Below are 26,789 nucleotides of genomic sequence, written 5' to 3'. Positions count from 1 at the left end.
CTGCAATCATTCTAGTAAATCTTTTCTGCATCCTCTCTATGGCCTTCACATCTTTCCTAAAATGCAGTTCTCAGAACTAGACACAATACTCCAGTTGTGACCAAACCAGTGTTTTATAAAGGTTCATCATGATTTCCTTGCTTTTGTACCCTATGCCTCTATTTATAAAGCTCAAGATCCCGTATGCATTTTTAACCGCTTTCTCAACCTGCCCTGCTACTTTCAGTGATTTGTGTACATATACCCCCAGATCTCCCTGTTCCTGTACCACTTTTAGAATTGTGCCCTTGAGTTTATATTGCCTCTCCTCATTCTTCCTACCGATATGTATCACTGCATTTTTCTGCGTTAAATGTCATCTGCCACGTGTCCGCCCATGCCACCAGCCTGTCTATATCCTCTTGAAGTCTATCACTATCCTCCTCACTGTTCACTACACTTCCAAGTTTTGTGTCATCTGCAAATTTGGAAATTGTGCCCTGTACACCCAAGTCCAAGTCATTAATATATATTAAGAAAAGCAGTGGTCCGAGTACCGACCCCTGAGGAACATCACTCTACACTTCCCTCCAGTCCGAAAAACAGCCGTTCACCATTACGCTCTGCTTTCTGTTACTTAGCCAATTCTGTATCCATGCTGCTACCGCCCCTTTTATTCTACAGGCTTCAATCTTGATGACAAGCCTATTATCCGGCACTTTATCAAATGCCATTTGAAAGTCCACGTACACCACATCAGCTGCATTGCCCTCATCTACCCTCTTTGTTACCTCATCAAAAAACTATCAAGTTGGTTAAACATGATTTACCTTTAACAAATCCGTGCTGGCTTTCCCTAATCAATTCACACTTGTCCAAGTGTCTGCTAATTCTGTCCCGGATTATCGTTTCTAAAAGTTTCCCCACACACCGAGGTTAAACTAACTGGCCTATAGTTGCTGGGTTTAACCTTACACCCTTTTTTGAACAAGGGTGTAACATTTGCCATTCTCCAGTCTTCTAGCACCACCCCTGTATCTAAGGACGTTTGGAAGATTATGGCCAGTACCTCCGCAATTTCCACCCTTACTTCCCTCAGCAACTAGGATGCATCCCATCCGGACCGGGTGACTTATCTACTTGAAGTACAGCTAGCCTTTCTAGTACCTCCTCCTTAGCAATTCTTAGCCCATCCAGTATCTCAACTACATCTTCCTTTACTGCGACTCTGGCAGCATCTTCTTCCTTAGTAAAGACAGATGCAAAGTACTCATTTAGTATCTCGGTCATGCCCTCTGCCTCCATGAGTAGATCTCCTTTTTGGTCCCTAATCAATCCCACCCCTCCTCTTACTACCCATTTACTGTCTACATGCCTATAGAAGACTTTTGGATTCCTTTTTATGTTAGCTGCCAGTATATTCTCAAACTCTCTCTTTGCCCCTCATTTCCTTTTTTACTTCCCCTCTGAACTTTCTATATTCAGTCTGGTTCTTACTTGTGTTATCAACCTGACTTCTGTCATACGCCCCTTTTTTCTGCTTCATCTTACTTTCTATCTCTTTTGTCATCCAGGGAGCTCTGGCTTTAGTTGCCCTACCTTTCTCCCTCGTGGGAATGTACCTCGACTGTACCCGAACCATCTCCTCCTTAAAGGCCGCCCATTGTTCAATTACAGTTTTAACTGCCAATCTTTGGTTCCAATTTATCCAGTCCAGATCTGTTCTCATCCCACTGAAATTGGCCCCCCTCCAATTGAGTATTTTTACCTTAGAGTGGTCCATGTCCTTTTCCACAGCTATTCTAAACTTTATGATACAATGATCACTGTTCCCTAAATGTTCCTCCACTGACACTTGCTCCACTTGGCCCGCCTAATTCCCCAAAACCAAATCCAGCAATGACTCCTTTCCCATTGGGTCGGAAACATACTGGTCAAGAAAGTTCTCCTGATCACACTTCAAAAATTCCTCCTCCTCTTTGCTCCTTATATTACTATCCCAGTCTATATTAGGATAGTTGAAATCCCCCGTTATCACTACCCAATGGCTTTTGCACCTCTCTGTAATTTCCCTGCAAATTTGCTCCTCTATATCCTTCCCACTAGTTGGTGGCCTATAGAATACATCCAGTGTAATGACACCTCTGTTGTTTCTTACCAAATAGATTCTGTCCTTGACCCCTCCAGGACATCCTTTCTCTCCAGCACGGCAATATTCTCCTTAATCAATACTGCCACCCTCCTTTCCTTTCTTTCCTTCCCTATCTTTCCTGACCACCTTGTATCCAGGAATATTTAGTGCCCAATCCTGCCCTTTTTTGAGCCAGGTCTCCTCTATCGCCACAACATCATATTCCCATGTGGCTAACTACGCCTGCAGCTCTCCAACCTTATTTACCATGCTTTGTGCATTTACACACATGCACTGTAAAACAATCTTAGACTTTCTTGTACTCTCGGACTGATTCCCACCTAATACTGTACTATTTTTAATTCTAGTGCTATCTTTCTCTCCCAATCCGTTGTGCACCTTGTTTCTCCTTTCCAATGCTACATCCCCCTGCCAAATTAGCTTAAACCCCACCCCCCACCACAGCACCAGCGAACCTCTCCACGAGGACATTGGTCCCAGCTCCGTTGAGGTGTAACCCATCCAGCCTGTATAGGTCCCACCTCCTCCAGGAATCTGAAGCCCTTCCTCCTGCACCATCAGTCCAGCCACATATTCATTTGCTCTATCCTCCTATTTCTATACTTGCTAGCACATGGCGCCAGGAGTAATCCGGAGAATACTACCTTTGAGGTCCTACTTATTAATCTCTTTCCTAACTCCTTAAGATCTGCTTGCAGGATCTCATTCCTCTTTCTATCTATGTCGTTGGTACCGATATGGACCAGGACCTCTGGCTGTTTACCCTCCTTCTCCAGAATGTTCTGCAGCCGCTCAGTGACATCCTTGACCCTGGCACCAGGGAGGCAACGTACCATCCTGGAATCACATCTGCAGCCACAGAAATGCCTGTCTGTTCCCCTAACTATAGAATCCCCTATTCATTGTTGCTCTCCTGACCTTTCTCCTCCCCCCCTGTAAAGCTGAGCCATCCATTAAGCCAAGCTATGGTCTTGGCTCTGGCTGCGCTCCCTAGGGGAACCCTCTTTTTTTAAATTCGTTCACGGGATGTGGGCGTCGCTGGCAAGGCCGGCATTTATTGCCCATCCCTAATTGCCCTCAAGAAGGTGGTGGTGAGCCGCCTTCTTGAACCGCTGCAGTCCGTGTGGTGACGGTTCTCCCACAGTGCTGTTAGGAAGGGAGTTCCAGGATTTTGACCCAGCGACAAAGGAACGGCGATATATTTCCAAGTCGGGATGGTGTGTGACTTGGAGGGGAATGTGCAGGTGGTGTTGTTCCCATGCGCCTGCTGCTCTTGTCCTTCTAGGTGGTAGAGGTCGCGGGTTTGGGAGGTGCTGTTGAAGAAGCCTTGGCGAGTTGCTGCAGTGCATCCTGTGGATGGTGCACACTACAGCCACAGTGCGCCGGTGGTGAAGGGAGTGAATGTTTAGGGTGGTGGATGGGGTGCCAATCAAGCGGGCTGCTTTATCTTGGATGGTGTCAAGCTTCTTGAGTGTTGTTGGAGCTGCACTCATCCAGGCAAGTGGAGAGTATTCCATCACACTCCTGACTTGTGCCTTGTAGATGGTGGAAAGGCTCTGGGGAGTCAGGAGGTGAGTCACTCGCCGCAGAATACCCAGCCTCTGACCTGCTCTCGTAGCCACAGTTGTGGCTGGTCCAGTTAAGTTTCTGGTCAATGGTGACCCCCAGGATGTTGATGGTGGGGGATTTGGCGATGGTAAAGCCGTTGAATGTCAGGTGGAGGTGGTTAGACTCTCTCTTGTTGGAGATGGTCATTGCCTGGCACTTATCTGGCGCGAATGTTACTTGCCACTTATGAGCCCAAGCCTGGATGTTGTCCAGGTCTTGCTGCATGCGGACTCGGACTGCTTCATTATCTGAGGGGTTGCGAATGGAACTGAACACTGTGCAGTCATCAGCGAACATCCCCATTTCTGACCTTATGATGGAGGGAAGGTCATTGATGAAGCAGCTGAAGATGGTTGGGCCGAGGACACTGCCCTGAGGAACTCCTGCAGCAATGCCCTGGGGCTGAGATGATTGTCCTCCAACAACCACTACCATCTTCCTTTGTGCTAGGTATGACTCCAGCCACTGGAGAGTTTTCCCCCTGATTCCCATTGACTTCAATTTTACTAGGGCTCCTTGGTGCCACACTCGGTCAAATGCTGCCTTGATGTCAAGGGCAGTCACTCTCACCTCACCTCTGGAATTCAGCTCTTTTGTCCATGTTTGGACCAAGGCTGTAATGAGGTCTGGAGCCGAGTGGTCCTGGCGGAACCCAAACTGAGCATCGGTGAGCAGGTTATTGGTGAGTAAGTGCCGCTTGATAGCACTGTCGACGACACCTTCCATCACTTTGCTGATGATTGAGAGTAGATTGACTGATGATTGAGAGTAGACTGATGGGGCGGTAATTGGCCGGATTGGATTTGTCCTGCTTTTTGTGGACAGGACATACCTGGGCAATTTTCCACATTGTCGGGTAGATGCCAGTGTTGTAGCTGTACTGGAACAGCTTGGCTAGAGGCGCAGCTAGTTCTGGAGCACAAGTCTTCAGCACTACAGCTGGGATGTTGTCGGGGCCCATAGCCTTTGCTGTATCCAGTGCACTCAGCCGTTTCTTGACATCACGTGGAGTGAATCGAATTGGCCGAAGACTGGCTTCCGTGATGGTGGGGATATCGGGAGGAGGCTGAGATGGATCATCCACTCGGCACTTCTGGCTGAAGATGGTTGCAAACGCTTCAGCCTTGTATTTTGCACTCACGTGCTGGACTCCGCCATCATTGAGAATGGGGATGTTCGCAGAGCCTCCTCCTCCCGTTAGTTGTTTAATTGTCCACCACCATTCACGACTGGATGTGGCAGGACTGCAGAGCTTTGATCTGATCTGTTGGTTGTGGAATCGCTTAGCTCTGTCTATAGCATGTTGCTTCCGCTGTTTAGCATGCATGTAGTCCTGAGTTGTAGCTTCACCAGGTTGGCACCTCATTTTTAGGTACGCCTGGTGCTGCTCCTGGCATGCTCTTCTACACTCCTCATTGAACCAGGGTTGATCCCCTGGCTTGTTGGTAATGGTAGAGTGAGGAATATGCCGGGCCATGAGGTTACAGATTGTACTGGAATACAATTCTGCTGCTGCTGATGGCCCACAGCGCCTCATGGATGCCCAGTTTTGAGCTGCTAGATCTGTTCTGAATCTATCCCATTTAGCACGGTGATAGTGCCACACAACACGTTGGATGGTGTCCTCAGTGCGAAGACGGGACTTCATCTCCACGAGGACTGTGTGGTGGTCACTCCTACCAATACTGTCATGGACAGATGCATTTGCGACAGGTAGATTGGTGAGGACGAGGTCAAGTAAGTTTTTCCCTCGTGTTGGTTCGCGCACCACCTGCCGCAGGCCCAATCTAGCAGCTATGTCCTTCAGGACTCGGCCAGCTCGGTCAGTAGTGGTGCTACCGAGCCACTCTTGGTGATGGACATTGAAGTCCCCCACCCAGAGTACATTTTGTGCCCTTGCTACCCTCAGTGCTTCCTCCAAGTGGTGCTCAACATGGAGGAGGACTGATTCATCAGCTGAGGGAGGACGGTAGGTGGTAATCAGCAGGAGGTTTCCTTGCCCATGTTTGACCTGATGCCATGAGATTTCATGGGGTCCGGAGTCAATGTTGAGGACTCCCAGGGCCACTCCCTCCTGACTGTATATCACTGTACCGCCACCTCTGGTGGGTCTGTCCTGCCGGTGGGACAGGACATACCCAGGGATGGTGATGGAAGAGTCTGGGACGTTGGCTGAAAGATATGATTCTGTGAGTATGGCTATGTCAGGCTGTTCCTCGCCAGTATTCAGAGCTGAATACTGGTTAGAGGGAGAGATGCCCTCAGGGGACTCCTGCACTATCTGCCTAGTCCTCCTTGTCTGTCTGGCGGTCACCCATTCCCTCTCTGCCTGCGCTCTCTTAAGCTGCGGGGTGACCACCTCCAGAAATGTGCTATCCATGTAGCTCTCAGCCTCATGGATGCACTGTAGTGACGCAAGTTGTTGCTCAAGCTCTTTGAGGAAATAATAGTGTAGTGATAAAGGAAATGCAGAGAATGTTCTGTAGATGGATTTTCAAAAGGCATTTGATAAGATGCCATAGGAGGCTCATTGATAAAATTAAGGTTTGTGGTATTAAAGGGAGTGTCGCAGCATTAATAGGAAATTGGTTAAGGAACAGAAGAGAGCAGTGGTTATGGGATGTTTTTCAGACTGGAGGGTTGTAAACATGATATACGGGGCACTGCAAAATTTGCAGATGCCATAAAAAGAGAGCATAATTATCTTCAAGAGACTGTAAACAATTTAGGAGGTCATAGACAGGTTAATAGATTTGTAGAAAGATGTGAGATTAAATTTAATCCAGAGAAATGTGAGGTGTTACATTTTGGAAGGAATAATGAGAGGACATACACACTGAATGGTAAAATTTTAAAAGGAGTAGAGGAGCAGAGAGACTTACAAATCACTGGTTAGGTTGAAACTAGAATATAGTGCACAGTTTTGAGCAACTTTACTTTAGGAATGATGTCAAATTCTTGGAGAGGGTGCAGAAGACATTCACTAGGAGGATAGCAGAAATGGGAGACTTTAATGAGGAGGCACAGGAGAAAGTGGAGATCTTATGTTCAAAATTATGAAGAGTTTTAACAAGATAAATTGGGAAAAACAATTTCAACTGGTCCATGAGTCAGTAACTAGTTTAATAAGTTTAAAATCATCAGCAGAACGACGAGAGGTTAGGAGAGCTCTTTTTAACGCAGGGAGTTGTTCAGATATAGAATGCCCCATCAGAAAAGTGGTGGAAAGTAAAGTCCATAATAGCTTTTAAAAGGAAAGTGGATAAATATTTGAAAATTAAAACATTAAAAAGCATTTGATGAATTGTCACATGAGAAATTGGTTTATAGCCCAAGGCGTAAGACAAAACGAGCAGCATATATAGAAAGATAGCTGAAAGGTAGACAACAAAGAGCTGTTGTAAATGGACGTTTCTCAGTCTGGCAGGCAGTGGCTAGCGGGATTACTTTTGATATATATGCACTAGACATAAAGGGGTGGATATCAGAGTTTTCTGATGATACCAAGTTGGGAGGAACAGCAAACTGCTAGGAAGAATGCATAAGATTAGGAAAATAGATTGATAAATGGTAGGTTCAGCTACAGATATATAAAGGAACATAAGCAAATAGCAGCTGAGAAAAAAGTGATGGCAGGAAAAGCAAGAAACAGAACAGCACGGACAAAGAATATACAGTAGATAGATCACATATATCAAATAATTTACATCACACACATGTATTCATACACACACATGCAAACAGATCTCCTGTGGTGTAGCTCATGGATAGTTAAAGGATACTACTTAAAATATTACATCTGAAATGTGAGGTGTGACAAGAGGCAAGATTTATGTATATGGGAAGTATGTGCTATACACAAGACTTTTAACGTATTAGAGTGAACCTTCAGTGGTGTTGCTAATGGTCTAAGTAAGCACATAATATCTGATAAACGATTGTAAAGGTAGTGCACCTGAAGGTGACGATGCAAGCATATCATCATGTAGCCATTTGAGTACAATGCGGTTGGACCCAACAGTACAAGACGAGTACAAAGGAACAACAACGTTTAAACTGGAGGATATAAACCTATCCCTCTCCACAGGGCAAGTGTTCAGCCTCAAATCCCCCCATCCCCATGCACTGAACAAGATTTCAGCCGTTAATCCGCACTCCATACTTGGCTGAATTTCACCATAAACCAACAGCGAGTAAGTGTTCAACTCTGAACCCTGCACACCCCACAGAGCAAAATCCACCCACTACCACCCCACAATCCGCTAGATGGATCAGTCCTCCTCCATGTTCAACACCACTTGGAGGTAGCAAGGGCACAGAATGTACTCTGGGTGGGGGACTTCAATATCCATCACCAAGAGTAGCTTGGTAGCACCACTACTGACCGACCTGGCCAAGACCTGAAGGACATAGCTGCCAAACTGGGCCTGCGGCAGGTGGCGAGCGAACCAACACGAGGGAAAAACTTACTTGACCTCGTCCTCACCAATCTACCTGTCGCAAATGCATCTGTCCATGACAGTATTGGTAGGAGTGACCACTGCACAGTTCTCGTGGAGACAAAGTCCCGTCTTCGCACTGAGGACACCATCCAACATGTTGTGTGGCACTACCACCGTGCTAAATGGGATAGATTCAGAACAGATCTAGCAGCTCAAAACTGGGCATTCCATGAGGCGCTGTGGGCCATCAGCAGCAGCAGAATTGTATTCCAGCACAATCTGTAACCTCATGGCCTGGCATATTCCTCACTCTACCATTATCAATAAGCCACGGGATCAACCCTGGTTCAATGAGGAGTGTAGAAAAGCATGCCAGGAGCAGCACCAGGCGTACCTAAAAATGAGGTGCCAACCTGGTGAAGCTACAACTCAGGACTACATGCATGCTAAACAGCGGAAGCAACATGCTATAGACAGAGCTAAGCGATTCCACAACCAACGGATCAGATCAAAGCTCTACAGTCCTGCCACATCCAGTCGTGAATGGTGGTGGACAATTGAACAACTAACGGGAGGAGGAGGCTCTGCAAACATTCCCATCCTCAACGGCATTACCATCGCCGAATCCCCCACCATCAACATCCTGGGGGTCACCGTTGACCAGAAACTTAATTGGACCAGCCATATAAAAACCGTGGCTACAAGAGCAGGTCAGAGGCTGGGTATTCTGTGGCTGCAGTGTGTACCATCCACAGGATGCACTGCAGCAACTCGCCAAGGCTTCCTCGACAGCACCTCCCAAACCCGCGACCTCTACCACCTAGAAGGACAAGAGCAGCAGGTACATGGGAACACCACCTGCACGTCCCCCTCCAAGTCACACAGCATCCCGACTTGGAAATATATCGCCGTTCCTTCATCGTCGCTGGGTCAAAATCCTGGAACTCCCTTCCTAACAGCACTGTGGGAGAATCTTCACCACATGGACTGCAGCGGTTCAAGAAGGCGGCTCACCACCACCTTCTCATGGGCAATTAGGGATGGGCAATAAATGCCGGCCTTGCCAGTGACACCCACATCCCATGAACGAATAAAAAAAAAGGCTGTAAGCTGTCCCTCACAGACTACCCTTACTCTGCTTCATTTCCCTTTTACAGTAACCTCCTAGCCAACTTAATTTCCTATCCAGAACACTTACTGGCTGTATTTGTTCTCCCCCAATGGCTGGCGGCTCCATGCTTAAATTCCTCCACTGATCTGAATTCCCCATTACAATCTGAACTGAATTTGAAGCCATGCATGTATAAGATTAAGACACACACACACACACACACACACACACTCACTCTAAAGAAAACTCACATTACTGAGTGGCGTGTAAGTATTTTCAGCAAATTCCATAGTCTCACTGGTAGGGATGCCCATGTTAGCATGTCGTTCCTCCAGTTTCAGAGCTTCAATTTCAGTTTTTAGCTCCTTCAGCTGTTCTTGCAGGTGTTTGCTTTTCTCCATGTACTCCACACTAAGGAATCCACAAACAATGGAAGCTAAGAACATTGTGTAAATGTCACTTGTCTCTACAAGACTGCCTGGTTGGATTACAGAAAATATCTGATATCTTGTATTGATTGCAAGTTAGTAGCCTCATCAATGACCACAGATAACATTATAAATACAAAGAACAAAGCTCCAAATGGTTTATAGCCAAACACTGAAATCACAGTCTTGAAATCATGTCAATAAGTCAATCATTTTTAAATACACTGCAAAATCTCAGCATCCCTACCACAATGCTGCCAAGTTGCAGTACCTTCATTCCAGTTCCACCAAACCCAAGGCCAACCCCACACTCCCCAATGCTACGATATGCCTGGTTCCTACCTACAACCTTGTACATTCCCCAAAACAGGAGGAAATTTGCCGGAGGTGGAATAGATCAGTTAATTAAACAGGGTCTGGGTATATTAAGGGGGAGGATGGCCCTGCAGAAGGTAGCCCATCATATCACCCATTCCCCAAACTCAAATAGATGCTCTCTCACTGCGTTCTTGGCCACCATCCAAGAACTGGCTTTAAGCCACTCAAAGTGCTTACTACATTTTACTCTGTTTGCCAACTGTACAGTCAATAAACAGTTGAAGCAACTTAGAGCTGGCTCCTGGCTGGGAACTCACCAGGAGGACCGCACTCTGATTAGGAAGTGGAGGGAGCAACTCAGGGATGGCGCTAGAGACTGGGTGAAAGAGAAGTTTGTCAGGCTGTGGATGGGCTGGGCCAGTAGGAGTTCAGCAGGACAAGATATTGGCAGGCAGGCAGGCAGGTCAGATCAGTAGCAGGAGGCCAGTAAAAGTCATGAGGGGAGGGGGAAGAGGGAAGCACACATGGAACAAACAGTTTTGCATGCACACTATCGGGAGGGGGAAAAGCTAAATCGGGAGCAGATAAAGCTAATCGGGAGGAAGAAATTCAGGTTTACAAGCCCAGGAATTAATCTGAAAGAGCCCATTCATGGGAAAACTACAGTTTTAGGAGGAAAAAAAACATTAATTAGTGCATTCCAGGACATAAAAAAGAAAAAGATATTTCATTTTTCTGCACGAATTCATTGCTTTCCTTCATTTTTTCAACAAATTAATACACAAGTGAATCCAAATTATCAAATTTGCGTATCAATCAACAAGAAGAAATGTGCCTGAGGTGGAAAACAATCAGCTGCAAAAACCGTATACAAATTTGACTGTGATTAAGTGCTACACATAACTATGACCAGTGTGCTACTGAAGTGTTACAGGGATTGTGAGACAAAATAGGTTTGCTAGTGCACTGTTTTAAAAATATTATTCGTGGATCTGCTAAGTCATTGCTGACAGTAAATCTGACATACTGGTGATAGGGGCTGACATTCCTGAGTAAGTCACTGCATATCATAATGTCTGTTTCTGGCTCTGTTGCATGCACACACATTCACTTTTGCACACGCTCTTTGTCATGCCCTCGCTCTTCTTCCTCTCTGTCTCTCGCCCTCTGTCTGTCTGTTTTATAACAATAGTAGTGTTCTGCCCGGTAATGTGCGATGCATTATCAAGGCCATTGATCAACAGTGACAAAATACCTCTAATTCCATTTTTATTACATGGTACCATGAGATTTAAACAATATTTTGGGCAATAAATTCCGCAACACTTTGCATTTTTCATGATAACCATAAATTACATGGAATTTACAGCACAGAAACAGGCCATTCAGCCCAAAAGGACTATGCCGGAGTTTATGCTCCATACGAACCTCCCACCACCCGACTTCATCTAACCCTATCAGCGTATCCTTCCATTCCTTTCTCCCTCGTGTGTTTATCTAGCTTCCCCTTAAATGCATCTTTGCTATTCACCTCAACTACTCTATGTGGTAGCAAGTTCCACATTCTAACCACTCTTTGGGTAAAGAAGTTTCTCCTGAATTCTTTATTGGATTTATTAGTGACTATCTTATATTTATGACCCCTGGTTTTGGATTCTGCACAAGCGGAAATATCATCTCTATGCCTACCCTATCAAACCACTTCATAATTTTAAAGACTAAATAATAAATATTAAATAATAAATGAGTTGTCTTGATTATTATTATATGATGAGAGGGTGCTGGGGTCAACCTGCATTGGCGAGAGGTCTCAGGTCAAGCAGCACTGAGCAGTTTGGTTGCATGGTGGAAGGTATTGGAATTTGGCAGCACTGGAGTAGGTTTCCATGATCCAGGAACACTGGGGTGGGGGGGGGGGAAGGGAGAGAAGAAGAAGAAATCAGTGTTCAGAAGCATTGGGAAAAGGTTATGGCATCTATCATTAAATCTCATGGGATCCAAGGTGAGGTAGCCAATTGGATACAAAATTGGCTTGACGACAGAAGACAGAGGGTGGTTGTAGAGGGTTGTTTTTCAAACTGGATGCCTGTGTCCAGCGGTGTGCCTCAGGGATCGGTGCTGGGTCCGCTGTTATTTGTTATTTATATTAATGATTTGGATGAGAATTTAGGAGGCATGGTTAGTAAGTTTGCAGATGACACCAAGATTGGTGGCATTGTGGACAGTGAAGAAGGTTATCTAGGATTGCAACGGGATCTTGATAAATTGGGCCAGTGGGCCGATGAATGGCAGATGGAGTTTAATTTAGATAAATGTGAGGTGATGCATTTTGGTAGATCGAATCGGGCCAGGACCTACTCCATTAATGGTAGGGCGTTGGGGAGAGTTATAGAACAAAGAGATCTAGGAGTACAGGTTCATAGCTCCTTGAAAGTGGAGTCACAGGTGGATAGGGTGGTGAAGAAGGCATTCGGCATGCTTGGTTTCATTGGTCAGAACATTGAATGCAGGAGTTGGGATGTCTTGTTGAAGTTGTACAGGGCATTGGTGAGGCCACACTTGGAGTACTGTGTACAGTTCTGGTCACCCTATTATAGAAAGGATATTATTAAACTAGAAAGAGTGCAGGAAAGATTTACTAGGATGCTACCGGGACTTGATGGTTTGACTTATAGGGAGAGGTTAGACAGACTGGGACTTTTTTCCCTGGAGAGTAGGAGGTTAAGGGTTGATCTTATAGAAGTCTATAAAATAATGAGAGGCATAGATAAGGTAGATAGTCAAAATCTTTTCCCAAAGGTAGGGGAGTCTATAACGAGGGGGCATAGATTTAAGGTGAGAGGGGAGAGATACAAAAGGGTCCAGAGGGGCAATTTTTTCACTCAAAGGGTGGTGAGTGTCTGGAACGAGCTGCCAGAGGCAGTAGTAGAGGCGGGTACAATTTTGTCTTTTAAAAAGCATTTGGACAGTTACATGGGTAAGATGGGTATAGAGGGATATGGGCCAAGTGCAGGCAATTGGGACTAGCTTAGTGGTATAAACTGGGCGACATGGACATGTTGGGCCGAAGGGCCTGTTTCCATGTTGTAACTTCTATGATTCTATGATATGATACTCAGGATAGATGGTACCAGGGGGTGCCTACACTGGGGAGTTGATGCTGAAAATGGAAATATAAAGAATGTAAAACCAACAAGGCTCTCACCACAGGGTCCACAGCACAGAAACAGGTTATTTGGCACAACTGGTCCATACCAGTGTTTATACTCCATGTAAGCCTCTTCATCTAACCCTATCAGCATATCCTTCTACAATGATAGAGTTAGATGAACATATCTACATTCCACATGAACAGGACACATGAAGATCAGCTACCATTAAGTTGATCATATATAGTTGAGATGCAATACACCTACACTGTGTCTGGTAACTATACTTCTCAAGAGCGAGACACATGGGAGGAGGAAATACACCAACATACCGTTCTCGTTCAATCTCCATGGAGAGTCTCTTCATATCCGTGTCCTTAAAGTCAAATTTAAAAGATCCAGATTCTAGGTTCAGATCACCAACATCAGCAGGGGGATGAGCAGAATATGAAGCGATAAGCTAAGTAAAGCAGATTGAAAATTGAGATATCAGAAATAGTTTGACACATTAACTGACCTTGAAGAAGAACTTACATTTATATAGCACCTTTCATGAGCTCAGGGTGTCCCAGAGTGCTTTATGGCCAATGAATTACTTCTGAAGTGTCGTCACTATCTTAACTTCATAGGTAAACTTTAAACTATGTCACTTCACTCAGTGCGAATATATTTGTTTATAACTGCTTATGCAGAGTTTCAATAAAAATAATCATAATATATATACCAAAGTATTTTTGCTAAAAGGTTTGCGCGTATGTAAAGAACACTATGAATCACGCATACAAAAGTAAATAGTTCCATGTCATTGGACTGTACTCCAAAAATCTACTGACAGAAAACTAGCTAAAAGCTTTCAATTTTTTTCTTCACTTGAGCAAATTTTCTTTTCCATGGGAAATTGCATAAGACTGAAAGTGAGAGTGATCATCTAGACAATGGAATGGAAACTGAATACTAAAATCATGAGCATTGGGTAGACAAAATGTTACCAATTACAATGGGTGGGGAAAAAATTTGAGCCTCACTAATGCATTCAGAAAAAAAACAGTTGTTAGTTTAACTAATGATCTCCCCAGAGAGAGTACATTTCAATTCTCTTGCATCCAGTGCAACGAGGGATGATGAAAGGGTGTTTAAGAACATGTTTTTCCAATAGTGACAATTTTTTTCTAGACATTCAGAACAAACTGGAGCTGGCCAATCTTATCAGAATTTTACACAGTTTATATGAATGTTTTGACACATACTGGATAACTGGGTTTTGTAATCTCCAACAGTCTGTGCTTGGCTCTTCTCTCTGCCTCTCTAGCTTCATTTAGATCCTGTTTTAGCTGTTCTGCTTCCTTGGACCTAAAATAAGAAAATTTAAAATCCAAGAATCCAAGAAACACATAAAAACAATAACTTCATTTGATGGGCAGTGCAGAAGAGCACCAATGTGCTGCTTCAGAGAATGACAGAACAAGAGCTTATGCCTACGATTTCCCATGCAGCAAGCTCCTGATGCTGGCATGCCATCAAGAAGGCATTATACAGACTTCAGACAAATCCACAAAAGAGGAAAAAAAACATTTAAACATCAAGCAAGTCGGTCTAAGCCACTCTCATGAACTTCCTGCAAGGACAGCTGAAGAACAAATTCAGGAGAGGTCTGGGGAAAGTCCGATCTCGGCTGCCTGCCCTTTTGGTTGGGAATAGTGTGGCACAGGGCACCCATATGGGGAGAGGTGCTGGGGGAAAAAATAGGTTTAAAATAGTCCGTTTTTAAAATTATACTTATGATTACATTCCAACATGTCATATTTAAGATCGCAAATCTGTAGCCTCGAACCAGAACTGAAACTAGTGGGATGTACAGACTGAATCTGAACGTTACACTGGAGTGCCCTAGTTTGCAGGAAAGGCAGTTTAAATTAACAAAACAGTTACCAGCAAAAAATAAACTACATGCTCTTTGATTACCTTTAGCTATTTTGGTGACGGAAATTTAAATCCACTTGCTGTCAGATTAGTAGCAGAGCACTTTAGTATACTAATGTAGTGTCACAGAATAGCAGCATGTGGGCTCAGCGCTTAATTCCCCACACAGCGAGCTTCTGATCTTTGCAGGCCCATAGAATTATAAAAGTTTCCAGCACAGAAGGCGGCCATTCTGCACTGCTGGAAATAGTCCCAGCATCTTAAGTCTCTCCTCATCACCTTGTTTTCCATATAGGTGAATCCACACTCTATGCTGTCTATGACTTAACGGCATCAATATTCCTTCCCCCGAGCTCGTCTGGGTGTTTGACAGGTGGAGTGCACCCAAACAGTGTGTTCCACCTCTCCAGGCCTCAAAGCATCCGAAGTTGATGGACCAGATTATCAGCATGGTTTGGTTATACTCCCAGAGCAGGCCCATGACCTTCCAGGGTCTTGTGCCAGAAAATGGAGGCAGAAGCAGAACAATAGTTGCAGCTGCAAAACCAGCCATCAGCCTCAGGGCCTTCTGGCTGCTGTGCTCCAAACACATGGCCAACTACAGTTTTGTACTGCTGAGTCGGGACTTGCACCTGCTAATTCTCCGCAGCGCTGAAAGGGGCAGCTCATCTAAATATCCACTGGCGGTTCAGTAGCACAAATCCCATATAAATGGGAGTAATGCACTGGAGGAGGTTGGAAATTAGAGAGCAGCCTTTAAAAAGCCAAGACTAGCAAAAGAGAGCAATGGCAGGCTGGGGAAGAAGCAGGGAAGAAAGAATGTGTTTAGCTCAGTGAGATGACTGTCAGGTAGCTTGACAGGATGGCTCATATGTGATTTTGTGCCACTTTCAAAACATGTCTTCCACTCGAGGGTCTGGCAGAGGCTGCCCAAGAAGGCAGAAGGGCATTGCAAGGAGGCAGAAAAGAAGAGCACACAATTTTAATGAGAATGACCTACAAACCCTCGTGAATGAGATGCACTATAGGAGAGAAAAGCTACTGAATCTCCGTAGAAGGAAGCCACAAAAAAGGTGTCTCGCATGCCAAGGGGAGGGATGTGGCAGTGACACTACATGCCACCTCTCAGCCCCGGAACTACAGACCAGTGCCGTAAAAAGTTTAATGACATGACGAGTGCTGGCAAGATAACAGGCCAGCCACTCTCCCTTTTCTTCCTTGGGCATCAACGTATCTTCTAAAATTAATAGCTGCACAAGTAACTCTTCGCACTGCACTGTAAGCTAAGGTGGGCACTAACTCGGGATCTTACAGTATGTGTCACCATCTCCCTGACAGCAATTAATTGCACATACAACTTTAAAACCCCTTTCTCCACTTCACCAGGTTGATACCAGCAGATCAATTACATCAGCTGTCTGATGCCACCTGGGACACATACCTCAATTACTAACCTTCACCTAATTCACCCAATCTTGTAGCAGGAGAAACTTGCATACAAGACCCATGACAGGCAGAGAACCAGAGGGGGCATTCCCCACATCAGAAAGCTCACACATGGATGGGCAGATCATGGAGGCACTAATTTCTACTCGTGGGAGAGGCCAAGATTGGTGGGACAGTGCAGGCAGCAGTTTAGTGGCTACATAGTCACCATGGTTCTCCTGACAGGCCATTCAGGATTGATTGTTTTCATAAGTCCTTTATAGTTTTTAAATTTTGTAGTTTTCTAGCCACTTTCTTCATATTTGATTGATACATTCCCTATCTCTGCGGTTCTGATTTGTCTTACATTGAGCTAATCAGCAAAGTGTGATGATAAAAAAGTGATGGTAAAAGTGTGAATAAGAGAAAGACTGACAGTTATAGGAAGTGTCACATAATTATCACATTTAACGCTAACTCGTTCAACTTTAGATATGGTACTCCCCCAATCTGATGACATTGGCTTTAATAAAATCTAAATTGCATTTGCCGTTTATCCTTTAGGCAAAATGACTTACTTGGAAATTTAATTTAACCAACCTCCTCTCTGACTCCTCCACTAGCTTGACAGCTATCAGCTCAGCTTCTCGCATCTTCTGTTCCATTAGACGCTTCTCCTCTTTAGTCTTCAGGGCTGTGACCTCCAACCTTTGTCTCTCCTGCTCTGCCTCTGCGGCTTTCTGAGCAAGCAGCTTGGCTTCTTCCTCTGCAATCTGTGCCTTCTCAGCAAGTAAATCAGCTGTCTCCTCTGATCGGATCTAATAAAAAGCATTAATTTCCTGAATGGGTATCAGTACTTGTGACAAAAATTAAACCTTCTTGTTTAAGGTTTTATTTTCTTCTTTTTCTTGGTCGTACTACATGCATGATTAAAACTGGTCATTTCTAGCTGTAAGGCCTTGTTTTGCATTAGTTGAATGCCACCATTGTCTTTGGATGGGAAACCATCTCATAGATCATTTAGTGTTTACAACTGATTAATGGGTCTAACCATTTCATTTAATTCAAACATCACATGTGGCTGACATTTTGGGAATTTTATTGTGATAGGTTTTACTGAAAGCTGTATCTTGAGTCAAGTTTCTGAGTGGGTCAGGGTCAATCTTAAGTTGCGAGTTAGCACAGGAAAAGCATCGTTGTTATTTTTGACATTAAGGAGATTAGTAAAAATTTGTAATTACTGTTTGCACTTAGTATTTTTTTTAACCTATTCCAAACTACTCTGAGGAGAATTTTTAAAAAAGGGTTTGAAAAGAAACAATTAGGAAAGTGCAGGACTGGAAAAGACTGCAGTCCATCTTGCCAGTTCCAAGACCTAATACCTCTCAATTGCCCATTCCCTTGTATATCTATCCAGTTCTCCCTGAACATTTTTCACATCATCTGCCTGCACCTACTCCTTGGGCAGTTTGTTCCATGCATCCTCCAAACTCTGTATAAAGTAATTAAATCTAAACTGTCTCACTTTCCCTCTTCTCATCTTGCGTCCGTGTTCCTTGGTTCCAGAGTTTGCAGCAATCTTGGACATATTACCAGGGCTCAATGTATCGACTGTCTTGAGACCTTGAAAACTTGTATATCTCCCCTGAGCCTTATCTTCTCCAGAGTAAATAATTCCAGGCTCTTCAGCTCCTCCTGATAGCTCAGATTCCTTAAACTAGGTATAAGTTTGGTTACACTGTTCTGTACTCCCTTCGATGCCTGGATATCCTTGTTGTAGTATGGCAACCAGAGTTACACACAGTATTTCACATGAGGGCATATTCTACACATCATGTCACCTCCTGGGATTTGTGCTTCATTCCTCTGGCTATGTATTCCAAGATCCAGTTTGCTCCCCTATTGCTACCGCATACTGCAGTGTTGGTTTCGGTGAGCTATCCAATAGCCCCAGATCCATTTCCTATGTTGTGTCTAACAGCCTAGAGCCATTTAGTTTACATTCCCATTGATTACTTCCCTTTATTAGTCTCATTATCTTGCATTTGTCCACATTAAATGCCTCTTGCCACTATCAACCCAAATTCCCAACCTATCCAGATCCTTTGGTATTTGGTTTGTCTCTTCCTTATTGGTTAACTCCCTCCCAATTTGTTATCATCTGCAAATTTAGAAAGTTTTGTTTCTGTTCCCATCTCCAAATGATTTACAGATGATGTAAATAGCAATTGCTCTGCACTGATCCTTGAGGCACCCCTCTATGATCCCTTGCCACGTCGATACAGCTCGATTCGCAACCAGCCTTTGCTTTCTCCAGTTTAGCCAATTTCCAATCCACCTCAGAAACTTGCCCCCAGTTCCATGCCATCCTACCTTGTGTGGCATTGTATTAAAAACTTTGAAGAAGTCTAAATATATCACATCCACAGAATTTCCTTTGTCCAAGGTCCATTATTTCCTTAAAGAACTCCTGCAAAATTTTTGGCAAGCTCTCCCTCCCATAAATACCTGCTCTTAGAGTTATTTATCCTGTCTCCGACAGTATACTACATCAACAGATTTGGTGATTACCACAGTTATGTTACGTTGATTCCATTAAGATTTTGCACTTGGGCTGCTTAAGTTCATATAGTACAGTTAATAGATTTTGAGAAATGTCAACAATTCATAGTATCAACATAACCTTTCTGCAATGAACACATCCCAGACTAATATCACCTTAGTTTTCAAATTTCAACTTAATGGATACAGACTATATTGCAGAGCACAAGAAGTCTGAAACAGTGAACCCACCAGTGCTTCATTCGCTAGCCTAGACTCATCCTGTAACTGATAAAGGCGTCTCTCCAGATCTTCTTTTCCTCTTTCAGCCTCCTCCCTCAACTTTTTCTCTCTGGCCAATCTTTGGCGTTCCATCTGAAACAGAGCAATCCATGTTTTAGAAAAAATAATTCTGTCACACCAATGGATCGGCATTAAATAAAGTATTCTGTACATAATTTATGTATGTTAAGACAGAACTGAGTAACCTTTTTTCTAGCCTTTTCTTCTCTGGCTTGAGCTTTCATCTGCTGGACTTCAATTGAATCCACTTTTCTTCTCCTCATGAACAGGTCATGATTTCCAATGCACAACTGCAAAATCTGAAAATAGGCACAAGTGAATTTACATTAACCTAGCGGAATGAAGTCACTTACCGTTCCAGCAATACGGAGTGCACATAGATGACTATTTTTCTATAAACTGTTTTCCTTTAACTTCACAGAAAGTGCTATGGGAATTGAGGAATTATAACAGGGCAGCCACGATGAGCAATCTGATTACTTGTGTCAACACAAGGTGAAACAGGCCACTCCGTACCAAAGTAAATTGAACATCTGGTAAAATGTTTCCATGCTCAGTGCAAATTCTGATCTAAAAATGTCTACCTCTCACCTTGATTTCCACAGCATTCTGTATGACATGAAAAGAACCAGTGTAAGGTTGACACAGTAATTTGTAGGTTACCTTAATTCCACATCTTAAAATATATTTCTTTAAAATTCAAATCTTAAAAATGCATTTTCAATCCCTGTGAAGATTTAAATAAGTTACAAATCTATTATGCTTACCAATAATTTTTAAATGAACATTATGCCTAAAGATCCTTTAATCTCCCCCACCTCAGCTGGTACAGAGGTAAACCAGGTTGGCTCTACTCTTAAGGCACAACTGGGCCCAACTGAATGATTGTCATACGGTTGAAATATTGATTGTTGAGAGCCACACATGCAGACAACACACAGAATGAGGTAAGATACAAGGCACAAACAAGATCTGAATTACCACTCCTTGAAATGTGCTTTATTTTGCCACTGATGGTTGCCATGGTAAGCAAGAACAGACACCAGAGACATAGAAACATAGAAAATAGGAGCAAGAGTAGGCCATTCGGCCCTTCGGGCCTGCTCCGCCATTCAAAATAATCATGGCTGATCGTCTAACTCAGTACCCTGTTCCCGCTTTTTCCCCATAACCCTTGATCCCTTTAGCAGACGGCAACAGACATTAGGCTTCTCTGACTGCATCCCATGACTTCAACTTGGTTTTATGTTTTATTTCATCATATTACAGCGGACTAGCTACCGTGCAGATATCGCAATATAAAATAACTTCTCAGGAGACTGGTCATCCATACCACAACCAATTGAGACAACTCTCACCTACACTTACTGTAAGTTTACAATACATGTTAAATTGATAAGATTATGTAATCCAAACCTTTAGAAGCACAATGCGTACATATTACAATGGCAGAGCATACTAGTGCCCAATGCATTGTGCAACAGTAGGAAAGCAGACATAATCCCCACATCACCGATTTGCTAATCTCAGCCAAGCTACTATAAACGGGAACTGAGCATAAGTAAAAATGTGAAATAAGCAACATAAACACCAATAAGTTTGGTGCAAAAGCTGTGAATTTAATCTATCACACGTAAATAAACTCACCAACTTATTTACTCGGAGCTGTGATGAGTAGAACTTGAAAACCTCGGCCTTTTTGTCCAAGGGCTTGATGGTAAACTGTAAAAGCAAAAGAATTTGCAGTAAGTTTGCTTTAAAGTTGGTTATTATTTTCAAATGAACTATTGCATAGGGGGAAGAGGACATATAGGCTTCCTTCTGATCTCTAGAAAACTTCGGTATAGTTTATTGCAAAAGTGCTTAACAATATTTGAAAATCTTTGCTCCAGGTTAACATTGTGTCTTTGCTTGAAGCCACCAAGGAGGTAAAATTGTATTCCAAAATCTGTGTTAAATCTTATGCATAACACTTTTCCAATGTAATAGCATTTTACCCACTTATAATCAGATTTCAAGGAAGGTACCGCTTTATTCTGTTTAACATTATTTATGTGCAAGTGGTTGCTTAAGCTATTTCACAGCTTGTTTGAAAATGGAAGTTAGGTTTGATACTTAACTACCTTCAAAACATGGCCTAGAGCTTCCAAATTAAGCTGCAAGAACAAATTTTAACTGCCATTTATAAGTAGGAAAATGTGGCAAGCCATAGTCACTTAATTTCTGATGGAGAGAAGCCAAAAAGAGAAAGAAAGAGAAACAGAAGAGAGACAGAGAGGACCAGATGAAGGGTAACAGAAGACTCCATGTGCCAAATTAGTTTGAACGATGCTCCATCACCTTCAGATAGCCTTTTTTCTAGTGTGAATGTCCATAGTACACCTGATTGTTCCTCAAAGCACAGGTGTCCAATCCTATTCATCAACTTAATTGCCCTTTGTACTCCCTCCGGGGCTAGGACTTCCCCCCCTTGCAGCACAGGAACTGTACATAATACACATAAGACTCTGTACAAATTAATAATTATTTCTCGAACTTGTGCTCTATCCCTCGAGTTATTGAACCTAAGGTGTATCTGTTTCTTTCACCACTGCACGTTGTGCTGACTGTTTATTGGCATTTTCCACTAAAACTCTGATTCCTTGTGTGTCACTTCGTATAGGCTGTTGCCAATTGTTTCCCACTTTAACCATTTGTTTCTCTTCCCCATCTTCACAAATTTACCTTTCTTTACATTAAATAGCATCTCCCACTTTTTGACCCACATCCCAAAGAAGTCACCCTAAACAAACAAGCAATTAGTAGCTAAATACCACAATGGTGCTCCAGATTACCAATAATACAAGATCCACAAGTAAAATAAAACCCTAAGTAGTCACAAAACAAGCACTCAACCCTTGGCCCCAGTAGAAGAAAGTTCAAATCCCAATTGTGACTGACAAAAGGATTCAGGCTTTTCCCAAGGCTACTCCCCAAATGGTTAGTTAAAGTTAACAGATGTAAGAAAATATACACGATTTGAATGCCCATAGAGCAGGATTGTCATAATGTGTAAAGATGGAGTGTATATTCAATGAGATTTTAAACTTTTTGTGCTTTCCTTTATTAAACTACAAAAAGACTTGAATGTTTTACCTACCTCTTTCTCACTGTAGGAAATGTTTCTGATCCCACTCCATGCAAATGACTTCTTAGATGAGAGTTTGTTGTCAGGGATGTAGATATGAAGGCCAAGTGCATCAACTCCAAGCAGCAAGTCTGTATCCTTTTTGTTTTGCTGTTACAAATGTTCAGCAACACATGGTTATAAGCAGTGGTGCATTTACTTTCATGTTATTACAGCCAATTTTTCATAATAGTCAAATTAAAAATAAAATGCAATGTACATTCAAAATATTTAAACACTGAAGACAGATCAAGAAATAATTGCCACTGGAAAAGTTAATTCAGACACCAATATCTACCCCATGATTTGGGCATTATTGGTGCTGGTTTTTAGTTATTATGCAGGGAACTTATCAACATCTAACTTCCCAAAACAAACTAAATGTTCTTGTTTTGTTCATGCAATTCTGATGAAAGTGGCTCAGAATTCTACTCGCAAAAGTCATGCAGGTGCACCCCCTTCCCAACCAGATTGAGGAGTCACGCATTAAAGAAATGTTACTTGAAATCAAACTTCTAATCACAACTTACTCTACGACAAAACCATTGTCACAGTGTCAACTGATGAAGGCACACACCATTCAAAATCTGACTGTAGAGGTATTCCGCATACCAAGATTGACTGGTAAATTCAGTGATAAACTTTTTTTCCCCACTTTCATTTTTCAAATCAAACTGAAATTTAACAGTATCCATTTTATTTATTAAAATTAGCCTGACTTGCTCCTGTAGCCCACACTACAGAACCATATGCTAGCAAATAATAACAAATGTAGTTTTGTTATTTCCTTTACAATGCTATTTCTATTTATTTATTCCATTCACATTTTATCTTGTTTGTTATATTTTCACATATTGTTTAACATTTTACTCAATACTGCAAGTCATTTTAATTTCACCATCTTATTTTATTTCTTCTATTTCTTACTTTTATCATCTTTAAATCTTTACACCTGAGCAGACTTGATGCTCCCATATCCAAACTAACTTATAGCATCAATTCTTGCAGTGCCGTACCAAATTAAGTCTGTTTTCACCTGAATGCTCCTCAACAAGGTTTTAGTTTTCTTAACTTTCACCCCAGTGCAGGTCCTCAGAACTCCAAAGCATTTTTGGTGTAAGGCTAGCTGGCTTGGGCACATTAATGGGATCTGGAGGGATTGATCTGTCACTGGGGGTTGAGATTCTTCCCACTCAGGTTCAGATAACCCTAAAAGCCAAATTTCTCATTTAATATCGGATATAAATTTGTTGATAACCTGTTGCTGTAAATTGCCTGCTGAATAGAGGGGGAATCTATTATGATCCACTTGCTCTCCATGTATAGCAATTAGAGTGTAAATACTGGTGGAGAGCTCAATCTCTATAGGCAGTAAATAGATATTGGCTCATCCCATCCAGCACTTAGGTGATGGGTGTAACCTTGGTTAACCTCTAAAGTTACTAAGGGAGAGTGAGTAAGTGCAAAACTGTTCAATGTAACTGCCACACAATCAGTTTAGTTATAATTGTAGTGTTCTATATATAGGTATTTCTCCAGTGTTCTGTTCATTTGTTTGACACGGTTGTCATGTGGATGTCTGGTGAGTTATATACTGACGGGATGTCACAGACTGAGCAGTGGGGAATATAATGATCCCGAGATGCTGAGCTGTGGGAAGGTAGAGTTCTGGTTCCTCGCATCCCTGGGGAAGGTTGCATATATAACTATACTTTGAATAGGGGACTTCAATGTCCATCACCAAGAGTGGTTCGGTGGCACCACTACTGACCGAGCTGGCCGAGTCCTGACGGACATAGCTGCCAGACTGGGCCTACGGCAGGTGGTGAGAGAACCAGCACAAAGGAAAAACCTACTTGACCTCGTCCTCATCAATCTACCTGTCGCAGATGCATCTGTCCATGACAGTATTGGTAGGAGTGACCACCGCACAGTCCTTGTGGCGACGAAGTCCCGTCTTCACACTGAGGACACCATCCAATTATGTGGTGTGGCACTATCACCGTGCTAAATGGGATAGATTCACAACAGATCTAGCAGCTCAAAACTGGGCATCCATGAGGCATTGTGGGCCAGAACTGTATTCCACCATAATCTGTAACCTCATGGCCCAGCATATCCTTCACTCTACCATTACCAACAAGCCAGGGGATCAACCCTGGTTCAATGGGGAGTGTAGAAGAGCATGCCAGGAGCAGCACCAGGCGTACCTAAAAATGAGGTGCCAACCTGGTGAAACTACAACACAGGACTACATGCACATTAAACAGCAGAAGCAGCATGCTATAGGCAGAGCTAAGCGATCCCACAACCAACGGGTCAGATCAAAGCTCTGCAGTCCTGCCACATCCAGTCGTGAATGGTGGTGGACAATTAAACAACTAACAGGAGGAGGAGGCTCCATGAACATCCCCATCCTCAATGATGGCAGAGCCCAGCACATGAATGCAAAAGACAAAGCTGAAGCATCTGCAACCATCTTCAGCCAGAAGTGTCGAGAGGATGATCCATCTCAGCCTCCTCCCGAGATCTCCACCATCACAGAAGCCAGTCTTCAGCTAATTTGATTCACTCCACCTGACATCAAGTGTCATCACCTGTCATCCACCTTGCTCAGTGCACTGGATACAGCAAAGACAATGGGCCCCGACAACATCCCAGCCGCAGTGCTGAAGACTTGTGCTTCAGAGCTAGCCGCACCTCTAGCCAAGCTGTTCCAGTACAGCTACAATACTGGCATCTACCCGACAAAGTGGAAAATTGCAAAGGTATGTCCTGTCCACCAAAAAGCAGGACAAATCCAATCCGGCCAATTACCACCCCATCAGTCCACTCTCAATCATCAGCAAAGTGATGGAAGGTGTCATCGATAGTGCTATCAAGAGGCACTTACTCACCAATAACCTGCTTACCGATGCTCAGTTTAGGTTCTACCAGGACCACTCGGTTCTGGACCTCATTACAGCCTTGGTCCAAACATGGACAAAAGAGTTGAATTCCAGAGGTGAGGTGAGAGTGACTGCCCTTGACATCAAGGCAACATTTGATCGAATGTGGCACCAAGGAGCCCTAGTAAAATTGAAGTCAATGGGAATCATGGGGAAAACTCTCCAGTGGCTGGAGTCATACCTAGCACAAAGGAAGACGATAGGGGATAGTGGTTGTTGGAGGCTAATCATCTCAGCCCCAGGACATTGCTGCAGGAGTTCCTCAGGGCTGTGTCCTAGGCCCAACCACCTTCAGCTGATTTATCATAAGGTCAGAAGTGGGGATGTTCGCTGATGACTGCACAGAGTTCAGTTCCATTCGCAACCCCTCAGTGCCCGCATGCAGCAAGATCTGGACAACATTCAGGCTTGGGCTGATAAGTGGCAAATAACATTTGCACCAGACAAGTGCCAGGCAATGACCATCCCCAACAAGAGAGAATCTAACCACCTCTCCTTGACATTCAACGGTATTACCATCGCCGAATCCCCCACCATCAACATCCTGGGGGTCACCATTGACCAGAAACTTAACTGGACCAGCCACATAAATACTGTGGCTACAAGAGCAGGTCGGAGGCTGAGTATTCTGTGGCGAGTGACTCACCTCCTGAACCCCCACTGCCTTCCCACCATCTACAAGGCACAAGTCAAGAGTGTGATGGAATACTCTCCACTTGCCTGGATGAGTGAAGCTCCAACAACACTCAAGAAGTTCAACACCATCTAGGACAATGCAGCCCACTTGATTGGCACCTCATCCACCACCGTAAACATTCACTCCCTCCACCACCAGAACACCGTGGCTGCAGTGTGTACCATCCACAGGATGCACTGCAGCAACTCGCCAAGGCTTCTTCGCCAGCATCTTCCAAACCCACTGCGTTTACCACCTAGAAGGACAAGGGCAGCAGGCACATGGGAACACCACCACCTGCACGTTCCCCTCCAAGTCAAACACCATCCTGACTTGGAAATATATCGCCGTTCCTTCATCGTCGCTGGTTCAAAATCCTGGAACTTCCTACCTAACAGCACTGTGGGAGTACCTTCACCACACAGACTGCAGCGGTTCAAGGCGACGGCTCACCACCACCTTCTCAAGGGCAATAAATGCTGGCTTTGCCAGCGACGCCCACATCCCTGAACGAATAAAAAAAAATAAGGCAAAATCCAGAAGGTTCTATGATGGGAGAAATAAACAAATAGAGAAGAAGTGCCGCTGCAATTGCTGACTTGTATTATTGTTACCTGTTATTA

General features: G+C 43.6%; 1 protein-coding gene across 3 annotated transcripts in view; it reads right to left on the bottom strand.

Moving 5' to 3' along the window:
* LOC137344888 (merlin-like) overlaps window positions 1-26,789 on the bottom strand; it is a 79,157-nt gene that overhangs the window by 13,846 nt on the left and 38,522 nt on the right. For all 3 annotated transcript variants that reach the window (XM_068008144.1, XM_068008142.1, XM_068008143.1), the window contains exons 9-16: window positions 22,516-22,653; window positions 21,024-21,098; window positions 19,562-19,675; window positions 19,326-19,448; window positions 17,133-17,350; window positions 14,435-14,537; window positions 13,520-13,647; window positions 9,544-9,703 (exon numbers count right to left, since the gene is read on the bottom strand). In XM_068008144.1, coding sequence (XP_067864245.1) covers window positions 9,544-9,703; window positions 13,520-13,647; window positions 14,435-14,537; window positions 17,133-17,350; window positions 19,326-19,448; window positions 19,562-19,675; window positions 21,024-21,098; window positions 22,516-22,653 — 1,059 coding nt within the window. The remainder of the gene's footprint in view (window positions 1-9,543; window positions 9,704-13,519; window positions 13,648-14,434; window positions 14,538-17,132; window positions 17,351-19,325; window positions 19,449-19,561; window positions 19,676-21,023; window positions 21,099-22,515; window positions 22,654-26,789) is intronic.

This window comes from Heptranchias perlo, chromosome 28, assembly GCF_035084215.1.
Source record: "Heptranchias perlo isolate sHepPer1 chromosome 28, sHepPer1.hap1, whole genome shotgun sequence".
Lineage (NCBI taxonomy): Eukaryota > Metazoa > Chordata > Chondrichthyes > Hexanchiformes > Hexanchidae > Heptranchias > Heptranchias perlo.
This window is presented reverse-complemented; position numbering and strand designations above follow the sequence as displayed.